The 26542-nt window shown below is 35.7% G+C and overlaps 1 protein-coding gene across 1 annotated transcript in view; it reads right to left on the bottom strand.

Annotated features, from left to right (window-relative positions):
• PAK2 (p21 (RAC1) activated kinase 2) overlaps positions 1-26542 on the bottom strand; it is an 89484-nt gene that overhangs the window by 24330 nt on the left and 38612 nt on the right. The window contains exons 2-8 of the mRNA XM_061166899.1: positions 21832-22039; positions 7667-7767; positions 7196-7343; positions 5601-5632; positions 4545-4652; positions 2921-3053; positions 919-982 (exon numbers count right to left, since the gene is read on the bottom strand). Of these exons, the coding sequence (XP_061022882.1) occupies positions 919-982; positions 2921-3053; positions 4545-4652; positions 5601-5632; positions 7196-7343; positions 7667-7767; positions 21832-22018 (773 nt within the window). The 5' untranslated portion in view covers positions 22019-22039. The remainder of the gene's footprint in view (positions 1-918; positions 983-2920; positions 3054-4544; positions 4653-5600; positions 5633-7195; positions 7344-7666; positions 7768-21831; positions 22040-26542) is intronic.

Consider the following 26542-nt stretch of genomic DNA (forward strand, 5'->3'; position numbering starts at 1 on the left):
TAAAACTTCATATAAATGATTTCATTTTATGTGTTTTCCTATAATTTGCTTTTCTGATTCAACACTGACTTAAGGGCTATAGTCTATGGGGTTGCAGAGTCAGACATGACTGAGCAACTAACACTTTCACTTTTTCATACCACTATTTATTTATCCATTATTAGGCTCAAGGATACTAACATGATTATCAATTTTTTTGTTATTAAAACCAGAGGTGCAATTAAATTTTATTTTTAAAAGGAAATTCATAAAAGTTTTCAAAAAGACTTAAGCGCACTCTCAAAATTCACAGAATAATTTCCAGAGTATTAACATCAAGAATTCAAGATGTTCATCTGCTCTCAAGCAATAGAAAAGAAAGATTTCAGTTAGCATAGTTTAAAATACAAATTATTGGGAATTTCCTGAGGGGCCAGTGGTTAGGACTCTGAGCTCCACTGTGGGAGACCTGGATTTGATCCCTGGTCAGAGAACTAACATCCCATAAGTCATGTGGCGTGGCCATAAAATAAATAAATAAATAGTAATTTTTAAAAATGCAAACTATTGAACAAAACCAGAAGGACAGTAGAATTAAAGATCCATACTCATGATGTGACTAAAATGCATTTAAAGAAAGAAAACACTATAAACTTGAAGTAAATTTTCTTACTGTCCTTTAAATATTTGGTGGACAATTTTCCCACCCATCTAATCTCTTACCACCAATGTGAAATCACACTTAAGAAGCAGCAATGTACAATCACTAAGTAGTACAGTATTTTAATAGCATCTAGAAATAAGTTCAATACTTTTACACAAATCCAAGAATACTACTCAGAGAATACCTTAAGTGTTTAATGTCAGTAGGCAAAAGAGTTATCAAGCTGGACATCAAGAAAACATGAATATTCTGGTAATACAGTCACAAATACTTACCCTTGCCCAATTTTTTCATATCTTGTGTATTTTTTCTTAGGGTCACCTATGCTTACAATAGTTCCTATTTTAAACAAAAACAACAAAAATTTGGAAACTCAGTCAAGCATTTTAAAATTGTAAACTAACTCTGATAACATTATTTCTTTTAATAAACTCCACTGATTTTAGAACATACATAACACTAAGTTTCAAAAATAATGTATGCTTCAAACACAAGAAATAAGCAATAAAAATAAAAAAGTACCAGAAGCAAGAAGATACATTATTTCTACTAGGTTAGACTTCCTAATGTCTTGATTATCCTACCACTTTCTAAAAAATGACGGCATTACACAATGACCAACTATACTAGTTTTCCTGAGACTCAGGGGGTTCTTAGGATGTGACATGTTAAATTTTAAAACTTAACCGGAAAAAAAAAAAAACTTAACCGGTCAATTCCTGGGGAGAGGGCAAGTTGGTCATCCTACTTTTCATACTCCACTGAAATGTATCAACATTAAACTAAAGGTAAGTTATAAAACTACTTACTATGAGAAAAATATACATATAAAATATCCAAATGAAAAACCCTAACAGCTTTTCTAACTCTTCTCCTATATCTATCTTTCAATATATTTAGTAAATCACTTATTGCTATAAAGATTACTCTAATATAAACTAATCATACATCTGTTTAAGAAAAGTTCACAAAGCCACAACTAAGAAACAGGTTTTAAAATTAAATTAAATTTAAATTAAAACTGGATTCAGTTTAAAAAAAAAAAGGTATGATTTTGTACATAAAATCCTAACATAGTCTTGTTACAAGTAAGTCCAAGCATGAGAAAAATCACACTAAATTTTCACTTAAACTTTCACAAGGTAAAAGGAGAGAGGGGCATATCAAAGAAATTTACAGAAATAAACCAATTTTATATAGGTACTCAGCCTCAAGCCTATAGCCAATCTGTAGTATTTTCCTTGATTCCTCTAGGTCAGTGTCCTTTATAACTGTAGTGGCTATAGACTTGAATGAGATACTACTGCTACCCTCTCTCTGGCCTGTATGTATTATTCTGGGGCTTGATCCAGGCCAATGATAGCTGATGGATGAAAATGGAGGAAAAACACATTTTATGCTTATACATATTATCTAGATAAGACATTTGGTTTATTCATTTAGGGACATTTTGTATTCTACAGGTGTGCATAAATATATACAAACTTCCTTTGATAAAGTTTCCAATTAGGACCCTTGGATTTGGCCCTCTGAGAAGTATTGCTCCCCAAAATACTGACTATTGCAAAGACGCTGCTCACGAGTCGGCGTATAATAATAAGCAGGCAAAGAGCATTATTTTGGCTTTACTACATTAACTGAAGCTGTTGTTCCTAGGAGAAAACAATTTAAGCCAAAATATAAGGTATAAATTAAGACCCATCCAGGCCAAATGTTTCAGGGACTGTTAACAATTTAAGAATAATGTATATTACTCAGCCATTAAAAAGAATTCATTTGAATCAGTTCTAATGAGATGGATGAAACTGGAGCCCATTATACAGAGTGAAGTAAGCCAGAAAGATAAACACCAATACAGTATACTAATGCATATATATGGAATTTTAAAAGATGGTAACGATAACCCTATATGCAAAACAAAAAAACAGACACAGATGTACAGAACAGACTTTGAGACTCTGTGGGAGAAGGAGAGGGTGGGATGTTCTGAGAGAACAGCATTGAAACAAGTATACTATCAAGGGTGAAACAGATCACCAGCCCAGGTTGGATGCATGAGACAAGTGCTCAGGGCTGGTGCACTGGGAAGACCCAGAGGGATGGGATGGAGAGGGAGGTGGGAGGGGGGGATCGGGATGGGGAACACATGTAAATCCATGGCTGATTCATGTCAATGTATGGCAAAAACCACTATAATAATGTAAGTAATTCGCCTCCAACTAATAAAAATAAATGGGAAAAAAAAAAAAAGAATAATGTAAAATGTAGGCAACATACTTAATTTCTCCATAATCTCTTCATCTGTCATTTTGGCCTTCTTTTTCTGTTTGTCTGAAGTCTTGGCACCACCATCAACATTAGAATCACCAACTGGTGCAGGAATAGGATCAATTACAGATCGTGTATAAATCTGTAGAGAAACAGTTAATTACTAAGACTTGAAGAAAAATATTTTTAGGTATTCTTAACTGGCACACTATTCAATTCTTTGATTTTTGACAAAAACTAAGTTGTTTTCAGTGTTCTAAAGAATGAGAGTAATACTTTCAGACTTGTTTTACCAAAGACTGGTAACTAAGAGCCAATGTGAAACATTTTTCTTAGGAACATCATATACATATGTTAAAAGTTTGTATAGCAAAACAGAAGATCTGTAAATGAAATTTAAGTGCAGTCAGATCAAAAATAATGTGCCAGAAATGAAGCTGAAATAAATACAACTTTCAAAATCATATTTTTCTACAAGAGAGAAATAAAGAGCAAAATAATGGGAATCCTGATGTTGCAATGTGAAAGTGTCAGTCACTCAGTCATGTCTGACTCTTTGCAATCCCAAGTACTATAGCCCCCCAGGCTCCTCTGTCCATGGAATTCTCCAGGCAAGGATACTGGAGTGGGTTGCCATTTCCTTCTCCAGGGGATATTCCCGATCCAGGGATTGAACCGTGTCCTGCGATGTAGGCAGATTCTCTTCTGTCTGAGCCACTAGGGAAGCCTAACTATTATTAATTTCCACAAAAATTCTTACACAAATATAATTTCTATCATTTCATTTCAAACAGTCAATTCTAAATGGTAAAGAAAATAGAGCCCTCTATCGATGAGGATCCAATGGCAGACAGAGTTATAAACCTGCTTACTGTGCCAACACCTCACCAGGCTCCGCTGACTTTATCTCTGTTAGTATAGGGAGTAGGACAGGACTCTTGCTGTCTCTGTCTAACGTTGTTATTGTTAAAATTCTCCCATATCTGTTAGAAATTTCACTCCTGGAAGCCTCCTGAATGATATTAGTGTTTTAATAGAAATGTTAAATGGGAGATAAAATACATGCTTTGGATAAGAGCTAAGATCTAAGTTCTAGACTTAGTACTTTTCTGCACTGAGATAAACAGAGAAAGGCAAAGAAACAGATGAGTTCTCTGGAAGAGATGGTGTAATGCAGAAAGAAAACACAATATGCATTTTAATTTTTAAAGACCCATTCAATTTTAATTTTCAAAAAAACTAGTTTTTTGATGAATGGTATTTAGGTAAAGATCTCCTAGTCAAATCCCCCATATTAAAATATTTTTAGCAGGAGGACTTTTTAAAAATCATGCATGCATGTATGCTTAGCCATGTCTGACTATTTGTGACCCCGTGGACTGTAGCCCATCAGGCTCCTCTGTCTGTGATATTTCTCAGGCAAGAATACTGGAGTGGGTTGCCATTTACTTCTCCAGGGAATCTTCCTGACCCACAGATCGAACCTGCATCTCCTGCATTGGCAGGTGGATTCTTTACCACTGAGGCCAACTGGGAAACCCTTTTAAAAGTCACTGGAAATCAAATACAGACTGCTGTTTTTTAAAACTCACATGCACAGACATACAACCCAGTTCATTAATCAGAAACTCACTGATTTTGTATGATCTGGTCGTGGGGCAATAACAGGAGGAGGAGTCTCTTCATCATCGTCATCTTCCTCTGTTACTACTGCTGATGTTTCCGATCCCTTGGTATTCAGCTGTATTTATCACATAAGTAAAGTAAGGGAGACAAGTCAAACGTAACAACAGATGAAAATACAACTATCTCTTTTTTTAACATACTTGGAAATATATTTACTAGCTCATTTCAAAGCAATAAAACCTTACTGGTTCTAATCTAATCATTATTAAAAGGTAATTCTATACATTACAGAAAAGTTTATGAAACAAATGTATACAGTAAATATCAACTATTCTTAAGAGAGAATACTATATAGAGAATTTTATACCCTTTAAGCAAGCCCAAAAATTAACAATCACTTCATTTGTTAAGACCAAAACCAAAAATCCCCTGGGCTTTGTATAAGTCAGACTTTTTCAGTTATTTAAAACAGCCAGATTCACCAGAAAGTGTTGGCTAACAAAGCAAAAGAGCAAGGCATTATTCTTTATACAGAATGTATTATTTGCCAGGTGGGTGCTAGGTATGGATTTTACATGTTATTACATATAGTTTTCAAATAACTCCAGGAGACAGTTTCCTCCTAACTGAGGAACTGAAAATAAAACAGCTACTATTTGCAGGAGGTGTTTGTGTTTACATGGTAACTTAGATGAAGTTTTTGACAACTCTGAAGATTCTGACAGGCTTCTGATTGCTTAGTATATTTCCATAGTCTAGATTCGGTAAGATGGTGCCAGAGGAAAACACTGGCAAGTTCTTTGTATTCATGGTTATACATGAAAACATTATCAAATGTAACTAAATTGCTCTAATGATCGTTAAGTTTTAGTTACTTTAAGCATCATCAGAGGAAATTCTATTTGCTTAACACGGCTTCCTCAACTAATCAAGTACCTATCTAAAAGCATATATCAAGTAGTTGTTTCTGAAGGCTGTAATTTATTTGGAAAGTAAAATAAAAACTAAGATTTGTTTTGGGTAACTTAAAATAAGAGCTATAAGAAATAACATATTAACTTACTGCTGGTGTTCCAGAAGGGAAGCCATCTTTCTCTGAATACAAAAGAGAAAATAAAGCTAAGTGAACAATTCAAAAAATAAAACAACTTTTACATAATAAAGGAAGAAAAGACAAAAGCAAAGCAAGTGAAACGTTCTTACATTGATATCATTTTGAGTTGAATTAAAACTTAAGAAAAATAATATCAGTTTTTAAATAAGAATTTACACAAAACCATAAACCTTAAATTTAATAGAACTCTGTAAATTTGCTAAAAGTCACTGAATCGCAAACATCAAGTGGGTGAATTTTAGAGCATAAAATTATACCTTAAAAAAAATTTTATTGGAAACTATACCTATATTTATTAAAAATAAAACAGAAGTTTATTCATAATGATATTTTGCTACAGCAAACTGCCTATCAAGGAACTTAGAGAAACCAAAAGTAATTGTATAAAGGAAAATTATTGACATAAATTTTGATCAATATGAAAGCAAATCCCTGAAGGCAAAACCACAGTTCATGAAGACTAAATACCACAATATTCATTCTGGAGTTAGAAGCAAATTTTGTATTATCCTTTAAAATGCCCAGACACACAAACACACCATTTTCTGTTCAGACACCGATTTTAAATAATTATTCATTTATACATTATTCATTTAACTGCATTTACTAATTGCAGTTGGGAATAAATCTGACCTTTTGCTAAGGATGTACTACTAGACTATGTAAAAAAGGTCTAAATTTGCCAAGTGGACCTTATTGGTTCTGAAAGGATATAATCAAATAAGTACAATCAATTAAAACTAAATGTATAATATTAGCTCAATCATATTATTTCTTAAAACTACATGTATGACTTAAGAGGGCAAAGAAACATTATTAAATAATAACCCATGATGTAATTAGCAAAATCCACACTGAAGGAAAACAGGACAAATGATTCTTTAACAAATAAACTGCAAGGAAAAGACAGCTTGAGTGCTAACATGAGGGCAGGAAGCCTACATAACAAAGAGATTCAAAAGTCACAATAATCGACTGTAATGTATGGATTTTTTTTCTAGTCCTTATTTGAAAAAATGAACTTAAAAAAAAAATCCACTATTCTCCAATTCCTACCTGATGATATTTCAATTCTGAGGAATAAATTCTTTGAGTTTCAAAGCTTATATTTATACATATGATGGGTTTCAATTTTTGAGTGGAAAACATTTTTTACTTCAAAGTCTGTGCATTTATATACAGTAAAATTACCTGTCCCACTAGCAAAAAAATATATTTCTAGTTTGAACATGTCTGTAAATCAGCCTCTTTCCCATCTGTTGCTGGAACTCATTCAAAAGCAGTGAAGAGAAAAAACAAATAAACAAAAGGTCAAAATATCCACTTTTGGCAAAACTAAGAGATTAATATAATCTCCAGCCTCCAAATTATACATAAGAGCTGACCCCATTGGTTTTAAAAGGCAGATCTATGCTGGGGAAAGAGTAGAGACAACCACCATAGCTTAGCTCTTATTTTTTCAGAAGCAATCTTTTTATCTAGAAGTGCTCCATAACTCTGCAATCCCAGTTAAGTGAGCCTGTTACCATGGTCTGATGTCTTACCAGGAGGAGTAAAGCTCAGATATTTCTGCTTCACTGTATTAGAGTCATAGAACTTCAAGACGTCCAGCACTGCCTGAGGATTCTTCTTTTGCTCTAGTTTGGTGATATTGGAGGTCTGCAGTAATCGAGCCCACTGCTCTGGCATGCCCTAACAAAAAGATATTCAGAAATTAGTTGTTTTGAATTGCTTTAAGGCCAATTTCCAGAAGAAAGTGACAAAATATATAAAACGAATCAACCTACACAACTGCAAGTTTGACTAAATTCTAAAAGGTCTAGTTTTCTAAATCTATGTTGCAGATTATAATCAAGAGCCTCAGCTCCCTAGGAAAAGGACATATCGAACCACAAACACTTCTGTACAAAGAGAAAAGCACTAAGAATTCACAGTTTACATGTGGACAGAAAAGAATACTTGAAGGAAAAGTTTGAGCTCTGCTTTATAAATGCATTCCACCTAGGTAAACTTACAGTGAATTCTCCAGTAACAGCATCAAAGCCAACATGGATGGTGTGCTCAAAATCAGACGGAGGAGAAATTTCTGGCCTTTCCTTCTCTTTCTTCTTACTTCCTAGAAAGCATTAAAAAAGAGCCTTTTAAAAGGTAATCATGTTTATAGTTTTCCCAGAACAGTCTAAGAAGGAAATTATTCTAAAAAAGACATTTTCCCTAAAAACACTGGCTGATAGGAAACTGATAAATCAAGTATAGAAATCTCATGGGGGTGGGGTAGAGTGGGTGGAGGGGGGAGGGGGTAGGAGGAGGTGAAGGGTATTGTCAACCAGTGTCCTGATTAGAGGCACACAGACTGACCCAACAACAGGCCTGAATAAAAGTGCTCAGGACAGAAGAGACAGTCCCTTAGAATACTGGTTCTCTCGTTAATAATGAAGGACACTTCACATACTGAACAATTTGGAAAACAAAGTCTATCAAGCCCTATTTCTGTTATTTATCTAAAAGAACAATGTACGTTACTATGATTATGGATAACATACACCATGTGAACAGGTAGTTTACAAGGACCATGTCATTTTTTTTTGCGCATCTCTCTTCCTTTTTATTGATGTTGATAACTGTTACATTTTAAGATTTCCCAGTTTTTCTATGGTTCTATCAATTATTTTTACAACATTTCTGCAACACACCTATCTCTGTAAATTCAAACACATCAGTTCTGTATTTTTCCCCCACCTAATCACCTTGCTCTCAGATTCTCTTACTTAATCTGCAGCAATTTATGTCAAGACTTCTGGCAGAGCTTTAAGTCCCAGGTCATTCCTTCACTTTTATGCTGCGCTAGAATCGACTTTTTGTATTCTATGTTCTCTTCTTCTTGGTCTACACCCTTGTTTTAACTGATAGCTCTCGACTAATTGTGTATGTATTTAGATTGAAAATACGACCCTCCTCTGAATTTCTTCTAATTTTCAGTGTTGCTATTTAGAAGGCCAGTGCCACTTTCTCATTCTGAACTATTGTTGAAAATGAACTGACTATATATATACACAGGTATATCCCTGGATGTTCAACTCTGTTGCAATAATCTTTACCTTATATCAAGCAGACTGAATTATTGTAGTTTTATAATAAGCACTGAAACTACTAATATATAGTATAAACCTTTTTTTTTTTTTTAATTATTTGGCTCCATTCTAGGTCTTTTGCATTTCCGTGTGAATTTTAGAGTAAGTTTTATAATTTCTTTAAAAAGTCTGCTGGGATTCTGATTGAGACTACATGAATCTATAGATCATTTTAGGAAGAACTGATTAGTTATCAATGTACAGATCTGTTACTACTTTTGTCTGATTTCTGGCACAGTATTTCAAAAAGTCTGATCCTATTGCAAATGGTACAGTTCTTTAAATTTTGATTTTCAATTGTTCATTGATGGCATAGGAAAACACAACTGATTCTTAAAAACTGATCTTGTATCCTGAAACCTTACTAAGAAACCTTACTTTTGTTCTAGTAGCATTTTTGTAGCTCATCAGAGGATTACCTAAAAAACTTCAATTATGCTGCTAATGAATAAAGACAGGTTTACTTCTTCCTTCCCACTCTGGACTCCTTTCATTTGTTTTTCTTGCCTTGTTGCACTGGCTAGAACCTTTAGTACACTGCTGAATAAAAGTGGTGAAAGGGAAATCTCTGTATCTTTCCTGATCTTAGGAAAAGCTATTAATTTTACCATCTAATTTGATGCCAGGCTAGGTTTGTCAAAAATGTTAAAGGCATTTCCTTCTATTTCAAATTGGCTGAATGCTTTGATCAGAAATAAGTATTTGATTTTGTCAAATGTTTTATCAATTTTATTGGTATTCTCAATAAATTAACTTTTCATTTCATTGATTTTTCTGTATTTTTTATTTCACTAATTTTACACATTGACTTTTATTATTTCTTTTCATCTACTTACTTAGGATCTCACCTGCTCTTCCTTTCTAATTTATTAAAATGACTTAACTGAAATCACTGATTTGCAATTTTTCTTTTCTAAAATGGATGTTTTTTTAATTTTTTTATTTTTGGATGTTTAATACTATAAATGCCCTCTAAGTACTGCTTTAGCAGTATCATACAGATAGTGGTGTCTTAAACTTTCATTTTCATTCAGCTTAATATATTTTCTAAACAGTCTTTAATTTCTTCATTTATTTGGAAGTGTTTTTATTTACTTTCCAAATATTTCCAGAGATCTTTTCTGTTGAGTGAGAACTAATTTCTAACTTAATTGCATGGTGGTCATAGAATATACTTTGTGATTTGAATTTTCCTAAATTTATTGAAACCTTAAAAATGGCCACAGAAGGTGATATCCTAGTAAATATTCCACACTCACTCAAAAAGAATGGAATATTCTATAAACTGGTCAAGTTGGTTGATAGTTTTAGCAATTTTCTGTCTACTTGTTCTATCAATTATCATGAGAAGTGTACTGGATCTGCAACTGCATTTGTCTATTTCTTCTTAAAATTCCATATTAGCTTCATGTATTTTGAAGCTCTGCTATTAAGTGCATAAATGTTTAGTTCTGTTAAACCATTTTGATGAATATATCCTATTATTATTATAAAATAACTTATTCCTCAGTCTTTAACTATTTAGAGAAATATTTCTTGGTCTCAAGTCTACTTCGTCTGACATTAACATAGCCAGTCCAGTTTTCTTTTCACTGTTAGCATACTTTAAACAATTATTTATTTTAACCTATTTTGTGACTTTACATTTTTAAAGTGGAATTCTTATAGGTTGCATATATACTTAGGTCTGCTATAGCAATCTGTTATTCTTTGCCTTTTAAATGAGGTGTCTAGATCAGTTACATTTAATATGACTGCTACAGCTGGGTTTAAATCCATCATCCTTTTGTTTTCTAATGGTCTCTATTCTGTGTTTTCATTTCCTTCTTCTTCTTGTGAATTAACTATATATTTTTTATAATTAGCATTTGTCTGCTTTGTTTTTTTAAGCTATAATTTTCTATATACCATAAAGTTCTCCTACCTAAATTGTACAATTTACTGGGTTTTAGTAGATTTACAGAATTGTGCAACCATCACCACAACATAGCTTTGGAACACCTTCATCATCCCCAAGAAAAACCTGCACACATTAGTAATCACTTCCAGTTGCTCCTTTTGCCTCTGTCCCAGTTCTAAACAGCCACTAATCTATTCCTTACCTCCAAAGATTTGCCTATTCTGGCTGTTTCTCATACAACATGTGGTCTTTTGCAAATGACTCTTCACTTTACCTTTTGAGGTTCATTCATGTGAAGGCATGATTCAGTGCTTCATTTTATTTAAAAATTCAATTATCATTTTAAAAAAGTTAGATAAGAAAAAACATTCACCATTTCCAATGATTTTCATTTCTTTATGCAGATGCACATTTCCATCTGGCATCATTTTCCTTCTGCCTGAAGGATTAGGCTTAACATTTCTTACAGTGTAGGTGTGTTAGTGATAACTTCAGCTTTTATACATTTAAAAGTTTTCTCTCCCCTTCTGTTTTAGAAGGTATTTCCACAGGATACACAATCTAAGCTGACAATTTTTTTTTCTTTCAGTACTTTATAGATGTTGCTCCTTTCCTTCTAGCTGCATGGTTGCTTACATAAAGTCTGTTGTAATTTTTTTCCTCTATGTGTCTTTTCTTTCTGACAGGTTTTTTTTTTTTTTTGGTTTATAACAATCAGCATTTTTTAAAAACTAGACTTTTCTAGAGCAGTTTCAGGTTCACAGACAACTGAGCCTAAGGTCTGGACATTTCTAAGATTTTCTACCATTGAGTTTAAACAATGATCATGTGCCTCTGTGTAGTTTTCATCATATTTCCTGTGTTCATTCAGAATTCACTGAGCTTTTTGAATCTGTGGATTTATAGTTTCCATTAACTTTGGGGGAGGGGGAATCAGCCATTTTTTTTAAGTTTTTTAAAAAAGAATTTTTACTGGAGGAGAGCCAATTCACAGTGCTGCATCAGTTTCAGGTGTACACCAAAATGAATCTCCACTCCCTTTTTAGATTCTTTTCCCATATAGGTCATTACAGGGTACTGAGTAGAGTTCCCTGTGCTATACAATAGATCTTTAAGTTCTTGGTTTGTTGTTTTTTTTAACGTCTCCCCTTTCCCTCCTTTGGAGACTTCAGTTATTAGTCTGCCTGAAACTGTCCCATGGATATTCACTTTTGTTTCAGTCTTTTTTCTCTAAATTTTATTTTGGATGGTTTCTGTTGCTATGGTTTTCAAATACACTAATCTTATTCTGTGATGTCTAGTCTGTTGTTAGTTTTGTCCAGTGTATTTTCCAACTCTAAAATTTTGATTTGTTCTTTTTTCTCTCTCCCTTTGCTTCTTAATATGCTGAATCTTTCATTTAGGTTCTTCAACATATGGGATACAATTATTTAATATTTTAATGTCCATGTCTACTAATTCTATCACCTATGTCATTTTAGGATTGATTTCAATTGATGGATTGTACTAATTATGGGTCTTTGCATACCTCAAAAATGTCAACTAGATAACAGACATTGACCATTTTTCCTTGATAGGTGTAGGTATTTTTGTATTCCTATAAATAAATATTTGTGCACTTTGTTCTGGGACATAGATAAGTGATTCTTAGCTATCTACACATACAGGAGAGAGTTTAGAAACAATTGATCCTTTTAGGTATTATTTTAATCAGTGAGCTGCTAGAAACAGTCTTCTTCAGATCTAGGAAATTTTTTCTATTATTTGGTCATTTTCTTCTATCTGTCATTATTAGTTAGATCAGTGCATTTTGGTCTGATCTTGTAACTGTTATCTTTTCTCTCCTATTTTCCATCTTTGAACTTTTAACAAACTGGGAAATTTTTCTTGACTATCTTCTAATCCTTTGCCTATTGCTCTTTTCTGTTTATGTTGGTAATCCTAACTGCTGATATTCTAAGAATTACTTCTCATTGTTCTCTGACCATTTTTTTACCTGAGAATACTCTTCCCATTTCAGGGATGCACTTTCTCTCTTTGAAGGTTATATAGTTTGTGTGTGTATAGGCTGGGTTTTTTCCCTGGCTGTTTCTTCTACATTCCTATTTTATCCCCTGATGTTTTGGACTCTTACGTTAAGGTTTTTTTATAGCTTTAAAAACTGTCCTCTCCTAAGCAAAACACAGTGGCAGAAGGAACCTCCTGAGGCCTAAGGAAAGGAGATAAAGATATGGGCCCATCATGACTCATTAGATGTCAGAGAACTGGGTTAAGATAGCTACTTATCCTTTGCTGTTACTTGCACAAAAAGTATTTAAAAAGTTAACTGGGAGATAAGTAAGCATTTTTATTAAAGGTAGGTGTGGAGTATCCAAAATATTTTCCCCAGGACATTCTGTTTATCCAGAGAAAAATCTTTCAGTCTCTGTCTGAGGGTTTTGACTCAAAGTACAAATGCTCTAAAAGCAGGGCAGAAGAGTTCCAGTATGTTACCTTTCTCGAATTTGCTTTTTTCATTCTACACCTCTTTCTGACTCCTCTGACAAGAATAAGGAGCCTCTCAGATTTAATTCTCCTCAAATAAATGTATACATTATTTTGTTTTCTGTTCTCCCAGAGAATGGAGTTCATGACTGTGGAACAAAGGAGGGGCCCTGAGGACCTTCAAAACATCCTATATGTTGGTTGGTCAAAAAGTTCCTTTGGTTTTTTTTAAAGTAAGACACGTTTTTCACTTTCACCAAGAACTTTATTGAACAGTGTATTCAAAAAATTCACCACTTTGTTCTACTGCTTTCTGCTATTTTTCAGGCAACTTCATTTCATCTTCCCAAAACTTTTTACCTTTTTGAGCAAAGAACTGATCCAGGTACCTTTTTCAATCTTCCAGGGAACTGAAACTCTTTTCAGTTAAGAGAATTTTGCAAAGACTGAAATAAATGGGACATCTGAAGGTGCAATGAGTGGTGAATACAGAGGATGAAAGAGAACTTCCAGGCCAAGCTTCAACAGTTTTTGTCTGTTCATCAAAGAAACACGAAATTTTGTGTTTCCCAGATGGAAGATTATGCATTTTCTGTTGACTAAGTCTGGACATTTTTCATCAAGTGCTGCTTTCAATTGATCTAATTGGGAGCAGTATTTGTTGGATTTTGTAATTTGGTTTTCCAGAAGGAGTTCATAATAGAAGACTCCCTTCTAATCCCACCATATACACAACATCACCTTCTTTGAATGAAGACCAACATCTGGTGTGGCTGGTGGTGGCTCATTTTGCTTGCCTCACAATCTTCCATTTCACACTCTTGTACAATATCCACTTTCACAATTTGTTTTAAAAATGAAGTGCTTTCATTATGTTTTAAGTAGATAATTACATGCAAAAATATGGTCAAGAAGGTTCTTTTCGCTTAACTTATGTGGACCCCAAACATCAAAGCAGGTAACATAGCCAAGCTGGCGCAAATGATTTTCAACACCTGATTTGGATATTTTTAATATGTTGGCTATCTCCCACAAGATGCAATGTTGACTATTCTCAATTAATGTCTCAATTTGATCACCTGGTCTATAGGACCATGGATGATCGTCCAGGAACAAATCTCCAGGATGAAGCTTCACAAACCACTTTTGACATGTTTGATGAGTCATAGCACCTTCTCCATCTACTACACAAATCTCATTTTTGCATTTCAGTTGCATTTTTACCTTTCTTTAAATAATAAAGCATAATATGCCAAAAATGTTGCTTCTGTCTTCCATTTTCAATATTAAAATGGAACTACATAAAAATTCACCAATTTTGATAAGGTTTTTAGATTTTTTTAAATAATTTATTTATTTACTTGTTTATTTTTGGCTGAACTGGGTCTTTGTTGCTGTGTGTAGGCTTCTCATTGTGCTGGCTTCTCTTGTGGGGGAGCACAGGCTCTAGGTGTGCAGACTTCAGCTGTGGCTCGCAGGCTCTAGAGCGCTGGCTCAGTAGTTGTGGCACACAGGCTTAGTCGCCCTGAGGCATGTGAGATCTTCCTGGACCAGGGATGGAAGCGGTGTCCCCTGCACTGGCAGGGAAACTCTTACCACTGGACTGCCAGACAAGCCCTTGAAACGATTTTTTAAATGCATGCTGATATGACAGCTGTCACAATACAATCTAACAAAACTGTCTCAAATCAAGTTAGAGATCACTAAGCACTGGTAAAGCCACTGTACAGAAAAAAACAAACTAACCCAACAGATATCAGCCAACCCAAGAGATAGTCAACTAATTCTCCCGTTTTTCACCCTATGTATTACACAGACCCCCACTCCCCGCCACACTTCTGTGTACCTCTAAATCCTGAGCCTCTGAGATTTTTACAAAGGAAGCTGGTTCACTTATAAACAACCCCTTCCACAAACGCTTAGGATTGATGTCTTCCTCCGTTCTGCTTAGTCAGTGAGCGCTTCCCCACTTCACTCTTCCAACTGTGTATTAAATCTCTTGTATACTACTGTCTCCTCTCTCATTCTCTTTGCCCTTGTGATAGAAAAAATAATTTTTTTTTTTTTTTTACTATCATTTTAGTCGTGTCTGGGGAAGGACAGTAAACAGACACATGTGGTCAATCTGCCATGTTTTACCAGAAGATTCTTCTAATAGGCTATGGCGGGAGGCCAAGACATATTGGTTGTGAAAAGGACCAGACGGAAATGCAACTAAGTCTAATATAAATTATAATACCTTTACTGAAACGCACAGTTACATCGCTCATAATCAACTCCTCATTTTCCACTAGGCAGTGAATAATCTCAGGTCATGCTCCCTACTTTTTCAGTTATGTCCTTTGACTTCTAACCTGGTATCCTGCATATAGGAGGAAATTATTTATTAATCAACTATAAACTAAGAGTTGACTTACTCAGCCATTAAAAAGAATTCATTTGAATCAGTTCTAATGAGATGGATAAAACTGGAGCCCATTATACAGAGGGAAGTAAGCCAGAAAGATAAACACCAATACAGTATACTAACGCATATATATGGAATTTTAAAAGATGGTAATGATAATCCTATATGCAAAACAGAAAAAGAGACACAGATGTACAGAACAGACTTTGAGACTCTGTGGGAGAAGGCGAGGGTGGGATGTTCTGAGAGAACAGCATTGAAACAAGTATACTATCAAGGGTGAAACAGATCACCAGCCCAGGTTGGATACATGAGACAGGTGCTCAGGGCTGGTGCACTGGGAAGACCCAGAGGGATAAGATGGGGAGGGAGGCGGAAGGGGGAATCGGGATGGGGAACACATGTAAATCCATGGCTGATTCATGTCAATGTATGGCAAAAACCACTACAATATTGTAAAGTAATTAGCCTCCAACTAATAAAAATAAATGGAAAAAAAAAGTTTTAATAAAAAATAAAAACAAATCTTTTGTTCTATAGTTCAAAAAAAAAAAAAAGTTATCTAAAACAAAAAGATACTGAAGCATGTTTCAAATCAAACAATATGCTGGAAGGTTATTTCTATGTAAACAGAATCACTGTTTTATAACTCTGGAATCCAAGATCTAAAGGACCAACAACAAGAAAACCCACAATCATCTATATACAGGATAGCCACCCAACTGGGTCACTTGATGGGAAGTAATGGACCAGGGAAAGAAACTTCTTTTAATGAAACTGCACAACTTACTAGTGTACTGGAGAAAAACAGATTCTCAGAGCTATTTTTCAACTTCATGAGACAGTAAAACAAGCAGGCAAGCAGCAACTTCAGCTAAGAGGTAGGAACCTGAGTGATGTGCTGCACAAAAGGACCCTAAGTATGCCACTACCACATCCTAAGAGGCAACGCCTTATAGGCTACATTTGAGCTAGAGTCTAAAACTAAAAAATCCTCCATTTCTTTAAAAGGAAGACTTTTCTATTTAACAGAATCAGTGATTACCCCTTTGTTCTTTTGATCCAGAACAGCTTCAAATTGGTGACCTAACTTGTTCCATCAAGTAGAAGAGAATTCTCTAGGAAACAGGCAGAGGCATATGGACTACTATTACTAACCTCAGAATTACATTTTTAGACCAGAAAGAATATTTACAGTTCTAAGCCTCTCATCTTCAAAATCAACTAGAGGTGAAAAAAAAAAAAACCACACACACACAAAATCAACTAGAGGTGAAAGTGCATATAGGTTGAATAATTAGACATGAAAACTGCTTTAGTTTATAAACACACATACCACTCAACACTAGCTAACTGAATAGTTTTTAAAGATAAGCAAAGATGATGCTCATTGCCATTTTCATTATCAAAACTACTCGACTTGTTAAGCCCATTTCTCACCTGGACTACTGCAAAATCCTCCTAACTAGTCTCCAACTTCAGTCTTAGACCTCCAACAAAATCTATTTTCTAGACACTACTAGTCTATGTAAGATAGAAATGTGACCAGGTCTTTCTCCTGTTTAAAATTCTGTAATGGTTCCCCAGGAAACAGGGTAAAATGTGAGCTCTGTAGCATGGAATACAAGGCCCTTTATGACCTGCTCCCTGCTTACCTCTTTAGCCTCTTCTGCTATCTGAGTTTCCAACATACATCATGCTATTATCTTCTCTTCTTCTCTGCTTTCAAATCACATTTGACTGTATTCAGCTCCACAAATGTGCTGTGATCTCCCCTGTACCTGGGCCACTGAAATGCTTTTCTAAGCATAAGACACAGTTTTTAATTACCCAAATTCTCCTATTTTCACTTACTTATCTTTAGGAAGCCTTCCCAGAAATGACATTTTATTCTATCCCGATTATCACTTTCCACAGTTTGTAACTGTATGTTGTAGTTTTTTATGAGTGCCATCATGGCAAGGACACCATCTGCCTTGCTTATCAAGGAGTCTCTGCTAACTCACAGAGTGCATAAGATACAAAATTAGCAGGGATGTGAAGAAAAGATTTATTCAGTCAAGTTGCTGTATAAAAGGTATAATTTCTAACTTTCTTAATATTTGCAGTGACACTGATTAAAATCAATAATGAATAACTGAAGATATTCTAGAGTCTTTTTTAAATAAAAATATTACCTGTCTATTCAGTAAGGACAACAATAAGGGATGGAAATTTGAGTAAAATAAAATTAGTATCTCTAGATCAGACTTTATATTAGAGCTGGCAAAGATCTTAAGGTCACTGTAATTTTTAAAAATAAAAACAGTTTTTTCCCTTTTATCCTTCTGTTTCAATATGATAGACCAAGCATATATTGTAGCTCTTCCCTCCTACACCATGTTCATCATGGAACAAAATCTGCAAGGAATGCCCAAAGATGAAAAGCAATTAGCATAAAACTAGAGAGAGAAACAGCAGTTTAGGTTGTAGGCAGGAGAATGCAACTGCAGATAGATTTCTGTATTCACACAAGCATGAAAGTGCATACACATCTATAGTCCTAATTCTCATTCCAATCCCTCAAGGCCCTGCCAGAGGTGTTAGCTTCCTGGGAGGCTGAGTTGGAAAGGGAGAAGAGCCCCAAGAGTAGGAGGAATCAAAGAGCACCCTACCCTCCGAACATTTCCTCTTTTTTTCTCTCAGTCTAACTGAAAATTACACACTCCTAAATATCTCCCTGTAAATGGGCTACACCAGGGACTCTAGATGTTCTACTCTCAACTACAAAGTTGAAAGCAATTCTCATCAACTTGTTTTACAAATTCAAGGCAATTCTAACCCAAGCATCAACAGGCTTTTTTTTAAGTACATGATAAGCAAAGTGTCAAATTTATACAGAAGAGTCAAAAGATCCTGAAGAACCACCTGGCACCAGATTTGCTCTATAAGGTATTAAGAATTATAAACTGTAATGATTAAGGCAATATGGTATTAGTGTAGGTACAGACAAATTCAATAAACAGAAGAAAACACAGAAACAGATCCTGTCATGGAAAGCTGACAGATAATGGCTAATATTGCAGGTCAGTGTGGAAATGATAAAAATTTCAATAAATGATCTGGGACACTGGGTTAAAAAAAATAAAGTGAAAATAGATCTCCCTTTACAGGTACACAAAAATCAAATCTAGGTAGTTCAAAGGTTTAAACTGTAAAACTTTTAGAAAAACCTAAGAAAATATCACTTCTAGTACGGCAAAAATTTCTTAAAACACAAAGTTTAAAAATGAATTGATCAATTTAACTACACCAAAATTAATAATCTATATTCAACATAAGATACCACTGAAAGGGTGAAAAGGCAGTTTGCAACCTGGAAAACTATATTTAGTAACACATAGTTGATGAAAGGTTAGTATATAGACTATAATGAATGTTTAACAGAAACAATAGAAATCTGGACTAAAAGGTATGTCACAGAAAACACAAATGAGTAGTAAATTAACATATGAAAGAATTTCCCAAGTCATCAGGGAAATTCAGATTAAAACCACAATGAGATACCACTGCACACCTCCCAAATTGACAAAAATTAAATCCCATAATACAAGAATCTGCAAGGATGTTCAACAATGGAACATATGTGTTCTGTGAGTGAGAAAGAACATTAAAAAAAAAAACCAAAACTTTAGAAAATAATCTGTTAAACATAATTAAGTCAAACACAGGAACACATATCCTTTAACCCAGCAATTTTACTGCTAAGTATTGAATATATACCTCAGTTCAGTGCAGTTCAGTTCAGTCGCTCAGTCGTGTCCGACTCTTTGCGACCCCATGGACTGCAGCACACCAGGCCTCCCTGTCCATCACCAACTCCCGGAGTTTACTCAAACTCATGTCCATTGAGTCGGATATACCTCAGAGCCACCTTTAAATCTTTGGCCAGGACCCACACCAATACATTTTACATCCTGACTCAATGAACACACAACTGAAAAGTTTAATGCAACTTTTGCAACAACTCCATTTATACTCCATTTCACTTAGTGTCATTCACTATATATATTTCATAACCCACCACTGCAGTGGTTTTTAACATTGGATGCACATTAGAAATATCTGAGGTATTAAAAAAGTTAAAAGCAAAACCAAAACTGATGTGCAGGTAAGCTCATGAAGACTGCGTCAATGGTTTTTGATGAAATGTTCTGTTGCATTTATGTAAATGCACGTTCAATTTGCTCACAAGCCCTACCACGCTACCATTTACCCAAAATACTGGACTGTCCACACTTTCTCTTTCATTCTGAACTCTTCCCCTTTCCAAGGCTGTCCCCAAGTACCTTTTAACCTATTGTGAGCATTCTCCTACCCCACCCAATTTTGCATTCTGCTTTCCACAGGCAAGTAATTTCCAGCCTCTGAGCAATTACTTCTGGTACTAACCTCCATACATTTTTTTTCTAACCTCTTTAATTATAAATACTGTGTTTACACTGCCTCTTCTCATGCTTCCTTTTTGGTTCATTTCCCAATTTCCCTGTTTAACTTTCACTTCACTCAGTCTAAGCACATACATATTTCATTCTCAAACATGCCAAATATACATGCTACCACTTTTGCTAAATTAATTTTAAAAACACGCTTTCATGAGGCTTTTCAGTTACAAACACCCATGAAATCTTAAAAATAAGAGGAAATTTAGAGATATAAATTAAAATGAAGTTTTTCAACTGTTCAATGATTATATCCTGCCTGCATATCTAAATTCTCTAAGACTTGATTCCATATTAACTATATCAACTCATTCAAATTTTCACTGATCATGTATTTTCAACTCAAATTAAATATATTTATTATTATATATAAAGCACTGTTTTACCTCTCCATGTAAACTTACACATACAAGTGGAAAAATATCTTTACGTCCACTTTACTAGCTGTCAGTGTCATACAGGCCATGCTTAGTATAATAATCTCTAACCTTTATTCTAAAATCCATTACCAGTTATAATCCCCTGCATGCATGCTAAGTCACTTCAGTCATGTCCAACTCTGTGTGACCCCATGGACTGCAGCCTGCCAAGCTCCTCCGTCCATGGGATTCTCCAGGCAAGAATACTAGAGTAGGTTGCCATGCCCTTATCCAGGGGATCTTCATGACCCAAGGATCAAACCCATGTCTCTTACGTCTCCTGCATTGGCCGGTGGGTTCTTTACCACCTGGGAAGCCACCCTTTACCACCCTTTACCACCTAGCGTCACCTGGGAAGCCCCCCTCTCCAAATTCTAAAATCCATAAAGCTCTGAAAACCAAAAGTTATTTCCTTAGTTTGACACCAAAACAAATTTAGTGAATTCAACTTACGTAGACAATTTATGGTCTTTATCCTATTTTGCATGACTAGACCAGTGGTTCTCAACTGGAGACAACTTTGCCCCACAGGGGAATCTGGCAATGTCTGGAGAAATTTTCAGTTTTTACTACTGGGTAGGAGGTGCTACTTCTAACATCTAACACATGAAAGTTAGGAATGGTGCTTAACATTCAACAGTGTACGAGGCAGACCCCTGCAACAAAGCACTATTTTGCTCCCAAATGTCAACCTTACTGAGGAAGAGAAACACTGGACTAAATTCTTGTTTATGGAAGATACATTAGTATGTTGATTACTGAGTGTTGCTCAGAAGAATCTGAGGGTGTTACAGAATACATGATAAAAAGACATTATTGGTACTACTCAAAAGTCAGAAAAACTCTTAATTCCAAACCAAAGCTAACACCTGAGATTGCAGACAGGAGACTGTAGACTCTATACTTCCATTCTTCTATTAAGTCTTTCTCAAATATCATGATTTGCATTAAAGCTGGGAAGCCATGAACTATGGTACAAGTCTTAGAAAATGAAGGAGAGGAGAACAGAAATTCACTGGACCTAACAAGCAGGATGAGCAACAACTTCTGTTTTATTCTTTTCTATTACAGTTTAAAACAAACTAGTCTTTCTTTCTTTTTTTGAGTGCACAGCGCAGCTTGCAGAATCTCAGTTCCCCAACCATGTGAACTTGGCCCTCAGCAGTGAAAGTGCACAGTCCTAACCACTGGACCTCCAGGGAAGTCCCAAACTAGCCTTCCAATAGTGCCCATTTACTACCATCAATTGTATGTTTATTGTTTGCACCATAAAAGACATCAGCTTATTATACTTAATTAAAAAAACATCAAAACCAAAACACAGTAATGAGACTCTTGAAACCACAGTAGCTATTTACCTTTCTCTGTGCTTGAAAATATAGAGATGATTTTATTCCTGGGCTTTTTCTCCTCTGGAACGGAAGGCAAAGGTTTCAAACTGTGATTGGCTGATAAAGGGTCTTTGCCTCCAGTGCTAAAAATAGTACTGCTCATCCGCACTGGGGGCGCCGGAGGCTTGTCTTCCAGTTCTCCGTTATCAGACATGATTCAGAATTATGATAGGGCCTGAAACAGACAGGCAAAAAATACAGTTAACAACAAGGTAAAAATCAGAATGGACAAGCACAAGACAGTAATAATCCCCTCCTCAATTTCAAATTTAAAAAAGTTATCCATTTAAAGGTGTAAAACAAGAGATGAAATTGGCTGCAATCAGGCAATCTCCCCTAACAAAGTTGGTAAACAGGGAGCTAAGAGAATCTTTGAAAAGTCATATCCTGTTAAGAAGAGGACTAAGATAATTTTTGGAAAGCATGATGACACTGACATATCAGAGAATACCAACTGAATAGTAAGAGTTAAGTGTTCCAATGAACAGACAGATAACATGGAGTCTTAAAAAAAAAGATTCCAAGAAGACTATGTCCCGACCAGGCAATAATAGGATATATGTCTCTGACAGGTTCACTTCCAGAGCAGACAGAATGCTTGCTATTAATACAGACTTTGGTAAAGCACCAGAACATGCCACTGGTACAGTATGTCGTTTCTCTGAAAATTTGAACATCTAACTACATACGTTAGGCCTCTGCAAGTCAGGAAATACTGACAAAAGTAAATCCAGAGTTTGGCCAAACCCCAAGGTTCTGTCATCCTATGATGCCCTGTCCAGTCCGTCCAGTTATTCTCCTTATCCACATGGCTAATAAAGTGGAAATGTCAACTTTGTTTACATATACTTATACACATCTATTTTATGTTTTTTTAAATAAGTAGATTACACACATTTAAGGTCAGCAGTAAAAGAGAGGGGATGCCTAACTTATGAGTTCTGATACCAAACTGTAGAGCTAGGAAATAATACACTATCCCCGTAAACAAGATTTTAATTGGCAATTAGATCCTAATTTGAAAATAACACTACTTGATACATGTAAGCCAACAAAACTTTGTATATATACAATGAAAAGAATGCAACTGGTTTTAGATAAAATTAAAAAGAATTTTTAAAAATTTTTATTTAGTCTAAAATGCTAGTAGGTGAAGAAAAGTAGATATATAATTTGAGAAGAATTGAGGGATGAAGAATTATACCTAATTCCACTTCAAATTTTACAGCTTTTGTTTTCCTTGACAGGAGTATGTCAAAGCACTACCGTATAATTTATATGTCGTATAACAGTTATTTTTCAGCCTACAAAAGAGAAAGAAGGTAAAAGGGGAAAATAAACATTTCTGGAGGTAACCAGCTGGAGAAAAGAGAAAGGCTGGCTGAAGTGAAATTCAGCTACTGGTGATCAGAGAAATGAGGGTGCTTGCTATCTAAGAAGGCAGTGCAGATAACATACAGTCAGATGATTCTTCCGAACCAAGTCACATCCTGTGGATTACTTGATGAATTGATAAACCAAGACAGATGTTCAGCTTTGATGTGACCAAACATTAAGACAAAACAGGTTAATCCTAGAGCAGCTCATTTTTTTGTCTTTTTATACAAAAAAAGGCAGAGTGTTGAAGAATTGAGGTTTTCGAACTGTGGTGCTGGAAAAGACTCTTACGAATCCCCTGGAAAGCAAGATCAAACTAGCCAATCTTTTTTTTTTTCTTTCTAATTTATTTATTTAATTGGAGGCTAGTTACTTTACAATATTGTAGTGGCTTTTGCCATATATTGACATGAATCAGCCATGGGTGCACATGTGTTCCCCATCCAGAACCCCCCTCCTCCCTCCCTCCCCATCCCATGCCCTAGGGTCATCCCAGTGCACCAGCCCTGAGCACCCTGTCTCATGCATTGAACCTGGACCGGCAATCCACTTCACATATGATAATATACACGGTTCAATGCTACCCTCTCAAATCATCCCACCCTCACCTTCTCCCACAGATTCCAAAAGACTGTTCTTTACATTTGTGTCTCTTTTGCTGTCTTGCATATAGGGTCATCATTATCATCTTTCTAAATTCCATATATATGCGTTAGTATACTGTATTGGTCAAACCAGCCAATCTTAAAGGAAATCAACCCCAAATATTCATTGGAAGGACTGATGCTGAAGCTGATGCTCCAATACTTTGGCCACCTGATGCAAACAGGTGACTCACTGGAAAAGACCCTGATGTTGGGAAAGATTGAGGGTAGAAGAAGGGGACTACAGAGGATGAGATGGTTGGATGGCATCACCAACTCAATGCACATGAACTTGGGCAAACTCCGGGAGATGGTGAGGGACAGAGAAGCCTGGCATGCTGTGGTCCATGGGGTTGTGAAGAATCGGACATAACTTGGCGACTGAACAACAACAAGCTCGCTTTTATCTTAATCACTAGTTACAATATGGAAACTGCACACTGAGATTGTGATTACACTGTGAATTGCTCCTGCTTACACAAGTTAAATTTAAAACTCAGGATAATATAACAAAACTCCAAAATCCAGTTGCATGCATTTATAGAAGAAAATGCACCAAAACATTAACAGTGGCCATCTGTGATTAAGAAGTAGTTTTCAAACTTGATTATAATCATCATAAAGTGAAGTCGCTCAGTCGTGTCTGACTCTTTGCGACCCCATGGACTGTAGCCTACCAGGTTCCTCCCATGGGATTTTCCAGGCAAGAATACTGGAGTGGGTTGCCATTTCCTTCTCCAGAGGATCTTCCCTACCCAGAGATCGAACCCCGGCCTCTCACACTGTAGGCAGACGCTTTACCGTCTGAGCCACCAGGGAAGTGTTATAATCATCATAGCTGTGGTTAAAAAAGGATCAGTATAAAACTGAGCACGATAATTACTAACTGTAAACTGACTACAACTTCTGTCCTTAAGACTGGCTCATAAATGGAACATGACTAAAAACTGACAGTGCACCTTCAGCTGCATGCTGTCTGGTATTATGGTTATGAGCGTAAGTGTGGAATCAGATTGCTTTGGCTGGAATCCTAGTTCTACCGTTTACTTAAGTGTGTGACCTTAGGTCTAAGCTGTGCTTCAGAGTTTCTTGGAGAAATGGCTGGTTCTAGGCCTAGAGAGGGAAAATATTATACAAGATGAGTCTACTGTATCTTATACTGTCAAAAGACAAGGAAGTACTTATAAAGGATGAGGGCATGTCAAAGGGGCATAAGAAAGAGTTTCCCGAATACTAGAATACTGGAATGCTTGGTGCAATAAAATCTATAAACTAATATGAGATTATAATCCAAAGCATAAAATCAATATACATCATTCATATAGACACAAAAACCTGAATACATAAATAAAATGGGGGAGGGGCAAATCTCCCTTACAAAAGAATTCCAAGTAACATATAGATACATTCCCTTCTAGGAGTTAGAACTTAACCTCCTGCTCCACCTGAGTGCAGGCTAGACTTAGTGACTCATTTCCAAAGAATAGAGTGTGGAAAGGAGAAAATAACACAGTAGAAAAATCTGGCATTAACCATGGGATCAAGGTTAAGATCACCAGTGATAAGTCACAAGGATATCACTCATCTCCTGAGCTAATGTGATGGGGAGCACAATTCACCTCTGGTATTCTCCCCAAACCCGTAACTTCAGTCTAATCATGGGGGGAAGAAATCAGATAAACACAAATTAAGAGAGACACTACAAAATTCCTAAGCACAATACTTCTCAAAACTGTCTAAGACATGAAAAACTAGACAGAGAAACTGTCCTAGAACAGAGGAATCTAAGGAGACACGACACTGTGGTATCCTGGAATTGAAAAAAAAAAAAGACATTAGTGAAAAAACTGGTGAAGTTCAAGTAAAATCACGAATTTACTTAATAATGTATCAGTGTTGGCATCTTTGCTTTGAAACACATTTTACGTCTATGCAACATTAATATGGAAGATAAGTGATAGTTATATAGGAAATTTACTATCTTTGTAATCTCTCTGTAAATCTAAAATTATTCCAGAATAAGAACTCTATTAAAAAAGGAGTAAATAAGTTCCTCAAAAAGTCAAATATAGACTAACCTACCATATGACCTAGCAATTTCACTTTCAGTATATATACCTGAAAGAACTGAAAACATGTCTGCACAAAAACGTGCATGTGAATGTTCACAGCAGTATTAATTGTAAAAGCCAAAAGAGGAAAGAAAAACAAAATATTAACAGATGAACAGAAAGACAAAATGTGTCTTACTATATTACAAACAAAGGAATACTGTTTGGCCACAAAAAGGAATCAAGTGCTGACACATGTTGTGTGTGCTGTGTGCTTAGTCACTCGGTCATGTCCGACTCTTTGCGACCCCACGGACAGTAGCCCACCAGGCTCCTCTGTCCGTGGGGGTCTCCAGGCAAGAACACTGGAGTGGGTTGCCATGCCCTCCTCCAAGGGATCTTCCCAACCCAGGGATCAAAACTAGGTCTCCCACATTGCAGGTTGATTCTTTACTATCTGAGCCACAGGGAAGCCCAAGAATACTGGAGAGGGTGGCCTATCCCTTCTCCAAGGGATCTTCCTGACCCAGGAATCAAACCAGGGTCTCCTGCACTGCAGGTGGATTCTTTACCATCTGAGCTACCAGGGAAACCGATATATGCTAC

The sequence above is a fragment of the Dama dama genome, chromosome 19, assembly GCF_033118175.1.
Source record: "Dama dama isolate Ldn47 chromosome 19, ASM3311817v1, whole genome shotgun sequence".
Lineage (NCBI taxonomy): Eukaryota > Metazoa > Chordata > Mammalia > Artiodactyla > Cervidae > Dama > Dama dama.